Source organism: Solanum verrucosum, unplaced genomic scaffold (genome assembly GCF_900185275.1).
Source record: "Solanum verrucosum unplaced genomic scaffold, falcon-dt-bn FXZP01000238.1, whole genome shotgun sequence".
In the NCBI taxonomy this organism is placed as follows: domain Eukaryota; kingdom Viridiplantae; phylum Streptophyta; class Magnoliopsida; order Solanales; family Solanaceae; genus Solanum; species Solanum verrucosum.
The window spans coordinates 5165419-5176371 of NW_026020630.1; the positions used below are offsets into that span (position 1 = coordinate 5165419).

A 10953-nucleotide genomic window follows, 5' to 3' on the forward strand; every position below is an offset into this window, starting at 1 on the left:
TTAAACTTTTACTTATTTTCTAAAAAACACAATTCAAATGCTAGCTCCCACCAGCATGGAACTTAGAATGCCAAATTGAATAACTTATAAAACCTCAAACACAAGGACACGGAACGAGGGGAGTGAAGAAATATTCATTAGAACTGAAACCTAAAGGACATCAATGAGGTGTAGGCAAATAAATTTGTAATGGAAAACCTCTACAGAAGAAAAGAAAAGCAGGAGCCCAGGTAAAATTTCAAATATGAAGTTCAACAGACAACTTAAAGGAGTATCAACAGCCAAAAATGAGAGCTGGAATCACTTGGAGTTCACCGTTGCTTCTGTATCCTCTTGTCTCTAATGGGCAATTCAACAGGTTTCTGTGCCTCATGAGGATGTTCAGGACCTTTATACACCTTAAGATGTGTAAATAGTTGTCTACCAAGCTGCATAAACAGAAAATTGAATCGTTTTAGAATGTGGAGTGGAGTGTATAAAATGCAGAAATCTATCTTTTTTCTACTGATTGTAATCAGTGATTCAAGGCAAAGCAAGTGCAATCACCACGATCCAATAAATGACCTTGTCAATTTCTACCAGAAGACACTGTTGCATAATTCACATCTGCCTAGTGTATACAATAGCCATACAGATTAAGGGTCTTTTATGCACAGGTGTATCTAGGATGTACAATCATTTGGTTTATATGTGTGTGTAGAGATAAATACTACACACACACAGAGACACACAAGTATATTGTAAGTTCCATGGATGCACTAATGGAGTCCCTAATAATTTATATGTAACTTGCCAAACATCTTCATGAAACAACAGAATAGTAAAGCATGCATACTGACCCTCCCTTTGGGAAGCATGCCACGGACAGCATGCTCAATGATTCTTTCAGGAATTCTCTGTTGCAGTTGATCAAAAGTCTCTACTGTCATCCCACCTGGTCGGCCGGAGTGCCTCCTATAAAGTTTTTGGCTCCTCTTCTTCCCGGATACAGCAACCTTCTCAGCATTAATCTTTTGGTGTTCAAGTAAAAACAGAATTGCTCAGATATAAAATTGCAGACTAGCAAATAAAAGAGATCTAGTATTGAGGATATGGAACCTATAATTGACAAAGGATGGTTAGAGAAAAACACACTACTTACCACTATGACAAATGCGCCCATGTCAACACTTGGAGTGTATGTGGCCAGATTCTTCCCTCTCATATGTATGGCTATAGTTGATGCCATTCTTCCAAGAATTTTGTCACTGGCATCAATGATATACCAAGGTTTGTCAGTGTTCACATGGTCAGCAGCCTTGGGATACCATGTCTCGTTCCAAATGTCCTAGACGAAGAAACAAGAATTCAGTTATTTAATTCTCCATTCAATCAAGACAATGTTTTTTCCCCCAAAATTCGAGAAAAAAGGAGAAGTTTACAGGGCCATCGATTTCAGATTCTTCGAACATCCATCGCTGGTCAAGAGGAATATACGCAGCTTTGTCTTGGTAGCCAATTCGACTTGTCCGATTGTTCCTGGAAAGGGGTAGGGACGAGGGCGCTACCATGGACAAACCCAGAAATGGGGTTTTGTTAGACAAGGATTTTGGTGAAGGACAAGTCAACATTAATGAACAACAATAGTGAACAGCCATTCTTCTTAGCTCTATCTTCTTCTCTCTATTAGGCTCTATCTAAGTAGATAAGGGGAACAAACTCTAATATCTATTTATTTATACAAATAAATAATAATAAAAGTATATTTAAATGCGGACAATATTAATAAAAATAGAGCTGTAATTATCTGTCTATTTTTTTAATTTATTTAAAAAATATTCCAAATCTACACTATTTCTCATAGTTAAAGTAGTAAATCTCAATTTCTAAAGAGTTTCTTGAGCTAATTCCTTACCTAGCTATGCCTACTTTCAATTGTGACAAATCCCTATAGAAATTTACATGAAAAACCTTCAACTAGTATCACACATAAACATTGTTATAATTTTAATCATGTATAGAAAACATAATTTTTCATGGACCCTCGGCCCATCCTATCCGCCCATATGGATTCCTCAATTCCCTACGGAGGGTTCCATAAAGGTTTCGCAAAAAATTCATCCAAAAGCCATATCATCAAAATATTCATGGACACACGAAAAAATTGAGAAAATCGCCTAATTCTTGTAAATTGTGATTTGACATATGCAAATGTAAGAGTTAAAGATTAGGAGTTCATTTACAACCTGCAACCAACACTATAGATCCATCCTCAGTAGCATAGTCATTCAAACTTTAATTCCACCACATATTATTGGAGAAAATGATTTAAAACATTACAGAGGGGCATATAATTTCAAGCAAACTTGTCAGTAAGCTAAGTCTTCGAATAGCAACATCAAAACAATGTGTGATTCTGATAAAAACTCTACGAATCCAGACTATTACACTCCCCACTAATAAATAATAGAGATGATACTTGCAAAAAGTGCTACATTTAAAATTCGAAACTACAATAAACTATGAAGTGTATACAAAAGCATGCAACAAGTCCTTGAAGCTTGGTTTGTCTTAGCATCATCATAATGTAAATGACTCCTTTTTTTGTGATACTTATTCACTGAGTAGCTCTACTGAGAGAGAATATTAAGAAGTGTTGCAAAAATGTTGACAGTTTAAAACATGTATCAAAGAACATTTTAGGTTATTGATGAAATAATTAATTTGCAAATACAATTATTAATGATCTTTTGCATTGGGAAGAAAATAAGTATAATTTTTTTCACGTTAAATAGCGACCGAATATGATTTGTCGCTTGTCACGATTTTTTCTGTAGTGACACTATATATAATATTAGAACAAAAAATTACCTAAATACCTTGTGTGACAATTATTCTATACAAATAAAAATATAATAAGATGAAAAAGCAAAACAAATTAAGGAGTTGACCGAATAGATCTCGAAAAAACACCGATGATCAATTTTTTTTGCGTCAAACAGATATCCGAGGCAAAAGTTACGATCGTTTGAAGTTTCACCAAATTAGAGATTGAAACTTGAAAAAGTAGTTGTAAATTGGTGAAACTTCAAACTGTCATAACTGTGGCCTCGGATGTCTTTTTCAAGCAATTTTTTTTGAATTTGGGTTTACCTGCTTCGGGGTTCATTTGACCTTGAAAATGGGCTGTTTTGGCCTTCAGGACACACTAGCTCAATAACTAAGGTCTTAATGGACGTCCATGAAATTTTTTGGCAAAAATGACGTCGAAATTCCGGATCATAAAAAAATCCATGGACTAAGCACACGAAAATCGGCAAAATGGGGATTTACCTGCTCCGTGGCTCGTTTGACCTTGAAAATGGGTCGTTTTGGCCGTCAGGGCCAACTGGCTCCATAGCTAAGGTTTTAACGGACGTCCATGAAAATTTTTAGCAAAAATGAAGTCGGAATTTCGGATCGCCAAAAAAGATGGTGAGTTATAGCACACCAAAATCGGCAAAATGGGGGATTTACTTGCTTTGGGGCTCGTTTGACCTTGAAAATGGGCCGTTTTGGACGTCAGGGCCAACTGGCTCCATAACTAAGGTCTTAACGGACGTCCATGAAAAATTTCAGCAAAAATGACGTCGGAATTTTGGATCGCCAAAAAAGATTGTGAGCTATAGCACACGAAAATCGGCAAAATGGAGGGTTTACTTGATCTGGGGCTCGTTTGACCTTGAAAATGGGCCGTTTTGGCCATAACGGCCTATTGGCTCCATAACTAAGGTCTTAACGGACGTCCATGAAATTTTTTGGCAAAAATGACGTCGGAATTTTGGATCACCAAAAAAAATGGTGAACTATAACACACGAAAATAGGCAAAATGGGGGGTTTACGTGCTTCGGGGATCGTTTAACCTTGAAAATGGGCCGTTTTGGCTGTCAGGGCCAACTGGCTCCATATCTAAGGTCTTAATGGACGTCCATGAAATTTTTTGACAAATATGACGTTGAAATTCTGGATCACCGAAAATCCATGGACAATAGCTCACGAAAATCGGCAAAATGGGGGGTTTACCTGCTCCGGGGTTCGTTTGAACTTTAAAATGGGCCGTTTTGGCCGTCAGGGCCAACTAGCTCCATAACTAAGGTCTTAACGAATGTTCATGAGTTTTTTTTACAAAAATGACGTTGGAATTCTGTATCACCAAAAAACCATGGACTATAACACACAAAATCGGCAAAATAGGGGGGCTTACCTGCTCCGGACTCGTTTGACCTTGAAAAAGGGTTGTTTTGGCCGTCAGGGCCAACATGCTCCATAGCTAAGGTCTTAACAGTCGTCCATGAAAATTTTTGGCAAAAATAATGTCGGAATTTTGGATCACCAAAAAGACATGGACTATTATAGCACACAAAAATCGGTAAAATGGGGGGTTTACCTGCTCTGGGGCTCGTTTGACCTTGAAAATGGGCTGTTTTGGCCATCAGTGTCAACTGGATCCATAGCTAAGGTCTTAATGAACGTCGATGAAAGATTTCGACAAAATTGACGTCGGAATTTCGGATCACCAAAAATGATGGTGAACTATAACACACGAAAATTGGTAAAATAGGGGGTTTGCCTGCTCCGGGGCTCGCTTGACCTTGAAAATGGGTCGTTTTGGCCGTCAGGGCAAACTGGCTCCATAGCTAAGGTCTTAACAGACATACATAAAAAATTTCGGCAAAATTACGTCGGAATCACCAAAAATTCATTCACTATAGTAGAAGAAAATAGGCAAAATAGGGGGCTTACCTGCTCCGAGGATTGTTTGACCTTGAAAGTGGGTTGTTTTAGCCATCAGGGCCAACTGGCTTCATATCTAAGGTCTTAACGGACATCCATGAAATTTTTTAGCAAAAATGATGTCGGAATTTCGGATCACCAAAAAAGATGATAAACTATAGCACACGAAAATCGACAAAAATGACGTTAGAATTCCAGATCACCAAAAATCCATCGACTATAGCACACAAAAATTGGCAAAATTGGGGGTTTACCTACTCTGGGGCTCGTTTGACCTTGAAAATGAGTCGGTTTGGCTATTAGGGCTAACTGGCTCCATAGCTATGGTCTTAACGGACATCCATGAAAAATTTCAGCAAAAATGACATCGGAATTATGGATCACCAAAAATCGGTGAATTACAACATAGGAAAATTGGCAAAATGGGGGATTTACCTGGTCTGGGCTAGTTTGACCTTGAAAATGAGCCTTTTTGGCCGTCAGGGCCAACTGACTCCATAGCTAAGGTCTTAACAGACGTCCATGAAAAATTTCAGTAAAAATGACATCGGAATTCCAGATCACCAAAAATGATGGTAAACTATAGCAAACAAAAATCGGCAAAATGGGGGGTTTGCCCGCTCTAGGGTTCGTTTGACCTTGAAAATAGGCCGTTTTGGCTGTTGATGTTTGCCGTAATCAATGACACAAGCTTCCAATTCAATGTGTCTACGATTGTGCAATAGTATAATAACCCAACCAAGGTTTGGGGTCATTCCAAGGGAGTGGTTTTGAGAATTAATAGAAAAATAAAATTGAGCTCTAACTAGTCGTAGCTAAAGAAATTAACGAGTAAAAACATAGTAAGTTAAAGGGGGTGACACAAAAGTGTCAAATATCAAATGAGGTTTTTGTCACAAGTAGTTAGAAATAGCAGAAATTAACAAGAAAATCAAGTATGGGGAAAGGTTCTTGGGGTGTGACTGCAATACAAGTTGAAATAAATCGTTGGGTACATGCTTTCGATAGGAAATTTGCAAGATAATAGTGACTAGGCTAAGCTTTAGATGCCAACTAGATCCATAGCTGAGGTCTTAACATAGGTCCATGTAAATTTTTGGAAAAAATGACGTCGAAATTTTGGGTCACCAAAAAATTTTGTGGACAATAGCACACGAAAATCAACAAAATGGGGGGTTTACCAGCTCCGACGCTCGTTTGACCTTGTAAATGAACTGTTTTGGCTGTGGTGACCAATTGAATCCATAACTGAGGTCTTAACAGAGGTCCATGTAAATATTTGGCAAAAATGACGTCGAAATTGCAGGTCACCATAAAATCTCGTGGACTATAACACACGAAAATCGGTAAAATGGTGGGTTGACCTACTCTGTGGCTCGTTTGACCTTGTAAATGGGCCGATTTTCCTGTGGTGACCAACTGGCTCCATAGCTAAGGTCTTAACGGAGGTCCATGTAAAGTTTTGGCAAAAATGACGTCAGAATTCTGGGTCACCAAAAAATCTCGTGGATATAGCACACGAAAATTGGCAAAATGGGGGGTTTACTTGCTCCGGGGCATGTTTGACTTGTAAATGGGTTATTTTGGACGTGGTGACCAACTGGCTCCATAGCTAACGTCTTAATGGAGGTCAATGTAAATTTTTGGAAAAAATGACGTCGGAATTCCGGGTCACCATAAAATCTCATGGACTATATAGTATATGAAAATTGGCAAAATGGGGAGTTTACATGTTTCGGGGCACGTTTGCCCTTGTAAATGGGTTGTTTATGCCGTGGTGACAAACTGGATCCATAACTAAGGTTTTAACGGAGGTCCATGAAATTTTTTGGCAAAAATGACGTCGAAATTCCAGGTCACCATAAAATCCCGTGGACTATAGCACATGAAAATTGGTAAAATAGGGGGTTTACCTTCTCCGGGGCTCGTTTAACCTTGTAAATGGGCAGTTTTGGCCGTGGTGACCAACTGACTCCATAGCTAAGGTCTTAACGGAGGTCCATGTAAATTTTTGGCAAAAATGACATCAAAATTCCTGGTCCCCAAAAAATCTCGTGGACTATAGCACATGAGAATCGGCAAAATGGTAGGTTTACCTGCTTCGGGGCTTATTTGACCTTGTAAATGGGATGTTTTTGCCGTGGTGACCAACTGGCTCCATAACTAAGGTCTTAACGGAGGTCCATTTTTGGAAAAATGACGTCCGAATTTCGGGTCACCATAAAATCTCGTGGACTATAGCACACGAAAATTGGCAAATGGAGGGTTTACCTGCTCCGAGGCTCATTTGACCATGTAAATATGCCATTTTTGCCATGGTGACCAATTGGCTCCAACGCTTAGGTCTTAATGGAGGTCAAGGTAAATTTTTGGCAAAAATGACGTTGGAATTCTGGGTAACCAAAAAATCTTGTGGCCTATAGCACACGAAATTTGGCAGAATAGAGGGTCTACTTGCTCCGGGGATCGTTTGACTTTGTAAATGGGTCGTTTTGGCAGTGGTGACCAACTGGCTCCATAGCTAAGGTCTTAACGGAGGTCCATGTAAATTTTTGGCAAAAATGACGTCGGAATTCTGTGTCACCATAAAATCCCATGGACTGTAGCATACGAAAATTGGCAAAATGGGGAATTTACCTGCTCCAGGACTCGCTTGACCTTGTAAATGGGCCGTTTTGGCCGTGGTGATCAACTGGCTCCTTAGATAAGGTCTTAACGGAGGTCCACGTAAATTTTTGGCAAAAATAACGTCGAAATTCCGAGTCACCAAAAAATTCCATAGACATAGCACACGAAAGTCGGAAAAATAAGGGTTTACCTGCTCCGGGGATCTTTTGACCTTGTAAATGGGCTGTTTTAGCCGTGGTGACCAACTGACTCCATAGCTAAGGTCTTAACATCGGTCCATGTAAATTTTTAGAAAAAATGACGTCGAAATTTTGGGTCACCTTAAAATCTCGTGGAATATAGCACACAAAATCAGAAAAATGGAGGGTTTACCTTCTCTGACTCGTTTGACCTTGTTAATGGGCAGTTTTGTCCATAGTAACCAACTGGCTCCATAGCTATAGAACACAAAAATCGGTAAAATGGGAGGTTTACCTGATCCGGGGCCCGTTTGACCTTGAAAAAGGGATGTTTTGGCAGTGAGGGACAATTGACTCCATAACTAAGGTCTTAACGGGCATCCACAAAATATTTTGGTAAAAATTAGGTCGGAATCCAGATCACCTAAGAAGATGGTGAACTATAGCACACGAAAATCAGAAAAATGGGGGGTTTACCTGCTCTGGGGTTCGTTTGACCTTCAAAATGGGACGTTTTGGCCGTGAGGGCCAAGTGGCTCCAAAGCTAAGGTCTTAACGGACGTCCATGAAAATTTTTGGCAAAAATGAGGTCGGAATTCCAGATCACCAAAAAGTCTATGGACTATAGCACACAAATGGGCAAAATGGGGGGTTTACCTGCTCTGGGGGTCGTTTGACCTTGAAAATGGGACGTTTTGGCCGTGAGGGCCAACTGGCTCCATAGCTAAGGTCTTAACGGACGTCAATGAAATTTTTTGGCAAAAATGAGTTCAAAATTCCAGATCACCAAAAAGTCCATGGAATATAGCTCACAAAAATTGGCAAATTGGGGGGTTTACCTGCTCCGGATGTCTTTGACCTTGAAAATGGGATGTTTTGGTCGTGAGGGTTAACTGGCTCCATAGCTAAGGTCTTAACGGACGTCCATGAAAAATTTTGGCAAAAATGAGCTCGGAATTCCAGATCACCAAAAAGTCCATGGACTATAGCACACAAAAATAAGCAAAATAGGGGGTTTACTTGCTCCAGGGTTTGTTTGACCTTGAAAATGGGATGTTTTGGCCGTGACGGCTATTTGAATCCATATCTATGGTCTTAACGGATGTCCATGAAAATTTTTGGCAAAAATGAGTTCGGAATTCCAGATCACCAAAACGTCCATTGACTATAGCACACGAAAATTGGCAAAATGCGGGGTTTTCCTGATCCGAGGACCGTTTGATGTTGAAAATGGGATGGTTTGGCTGTGAGGGCCAACTGGATCCATAGCTAAGATGTTAACGGACGTCCACGAAAAATGTGGCAAAAATGAGGTCGGAATTCAAGATCACTAAAAAGTCCATGGACCATAGCACATGAAAATTGGCAAAATGGGGGGTTTACCTGCTCTGGGGATCGTTTGACCTTCAAAATGGGACGTTTTGGCCGTGAGGGCCAACTGGCTCCATAGCTAAGGTCTTAACGAATGTCAACGAAAATTTTTGGCAAAAATGAGGTTGGAATTCCGGATCACCATAATATCAATGGACTATAGCGCACGAAAATCGGTAAAATGGGGGATTTACCTACTCCAGGGTTCGTTTGACCTTGTAAATGGGACGTTTTGGCCTTGAGGGCCAACTGGCTCTATAGCTAAGATCTTAACCGACGTCCACGAAAACGTTTGGCTAAAATGAGGGCGCAATTTCGGATCACCAAAAAGTCCATGGACTATAGCACACGAAAATTGGCAAAATGGGGGGTTGACCTGCTTCGGGGATATTTTGACCTTGAAATGGGACGTTTTGGCCGTGAGGTCCAACTGGATCCATAACTAAGGTCTTAACGGACGTCCATGAAATTTTTTTGTAAAAATGAGGTCGGAATTCCAGATCACCAAAAAGTCCATGGACTATAGCACACGAAAATTGGCAAAATGGGGTGTTTACCTGCTCCGACGCTCGTTTGACCTTGAAAATTAGACGTTTTGGCCGTGAGGGCCAATTGGCTCCATAGCTAAGGTCGTAATGGACGTCCACAAAATTTTTTGGCAAAAATGAGGTCAAAATTCCAGATCACCAAAAAGTCCATGGACTATAGCACACGAAAATTGGCAAAAGGGGGGGGGGGGTTTACATACTCCGGGGATTGTCTGTCTTTGAAAATGGGACGTGAGGGCCAACTAGCTCCATAGCTAAGGTCTTAATGGACGTCCACAAAATTTTTTGGCAAAAATGAGGTCGGAATTCCAGATCACTAAAAAGTCCATGGACTATAGCATACGAAAATTGTCAAAATGGGGGGTTTACTTGCTCCGAGGTTCATTTAACCTTGAAAATGGGATGTTTTCGTTATGAGGGCTAACTGAATCCATAACTAAGGTCTTAACGGACGTCCATGAATAATTTCGGCAAAAATGAGCACGAAATTCTATATCACCAAAAAGTTCATGGAATATAGCACACGAAAATTGGCAAAATGGGGGGTTTACCTGATCCGGGGCTCGTTTGACCTTGAAAATGGGACGTTTTGGCCGTATGGACCATCTGGCTCCATAGATAAGGTCTGAACGGACATCCACAAAAATGTTCGGCAAAAATGAGCTCGGAATTCCAGATCACCAAAAAGTCCATGGACTATAGCACACGAAAATCGGCAAAATGGGGGTTTACCTGCTCTAGGGCTCGTTTGACCTTAAAAATAGGATGTTTTGGCAGTGAGGGCTAACTAAATGCATAGCTAATGTCTTAACGGATATCCATGAAAAATTTCAGCAAAAATGAGCCCGGAATTCCAGATCACCAAAAAGTCCATGGACTATAGAATACGAAAATGGGCAAAATGGAGGGTTTACTTGATCCGGGGTTCGTTTAACCTTCAAAACGGGACGTTTTGACCATGAGGGACAAATGACTCCATAGCTAAGGTCTTAACGGATGTCTACAAAAAAGTTTGGCTAAAATAAGGTCGGAATTCCAGATCATCAAAAAAGATGGTGAACTATAGCACTGAAAATCAGCAAAATGGGGGGTTTACTTACTCTAGAGCTCGTTTGACCTTCAAAATGGGACTTTTGGCCATGAGGGCCATCTGGATCCATAGCTAAGGTCTTAATATGTCCACAAATTTTTTTTGCAAAAATGAGGTCGAAATTCTAGATCACCAAAAAGTCCATGGACTAAAGCACACGAAAATCGGCAAAATGGGGGGTTTACTTGCTCTAGAGCTCGTTTGACCTTCAAAATGGGACGTTTTGACCGTGAGGGCTAACTGGCTCCACAACTAAGATCTTAACAGACGTCCACAAAAAATTTCAGCAAAAATAAGTTCAGAATTACAGATCACCAAAAAGTCAATGGACTATAGTACATGAAAATCGACAAAATGGGGGGTTTACCTGCTTTGGTGCTCGTT

The 10953-nt window shown here is 40.2% G+C and overlaps 1 protein-coding gene across 1 annotated transcript; it reads right to left on the bottom strand.

Annotated features, from left to right (window-relative positions):
• Nucleotides 1-51: 51 nt before the first annotated feature.
• Nucleotides 52-1748, bottom strand: LOC125811592 (50S ribosomal protein L13, chloroplastic-like). Its single transcript, XM_049491113.1, has 4 exons — nt 1422-1748; nt 1142-1327; nt 840-1010; nt 52-428 (listed from the first exon to the last, which is right to left on the bottom strand). Exons 1-4 carry the CDS (start codon nt 1635-1637, stop codon nt 312-314), a joined length of 690 nt encoding a protein of 229 aa, XP_049347070.1. The 5' UTR covers nt 1638-1748; the 3' UTR covers nt 52-311.
• Nucleotides 1749-10953: the final 9205 nt, after the last annotated feature.

What these genes read in the sequence shown, in the direction of transcription:
- LOC125811592 (XM_049491113.1), bottom strand. Translation starts at nt 1,637, where the DNA reads ATGGCTGTTCACTATTGTTGTTCATTAATGTTGACTTGTCCTTCACCA. An exon ending in TGGGCGCATTTGTCATAGTG is followed by an intron (nt 1,011 to 1,141) that starts GTAAGTAGTGTG and finishes GAACACCAAAAG; the next exon opens with ATTAATGCTGAGAAGGTTGC. An exon ending in GCATGCTTCCCAAAGGGAGG is followed by an intron (nt 429 to 839) that starts GTCAGTATGCAT and finishes CTGTTTATGCAG; the next exon opens with CTTGGTAGACAACTATTTAC.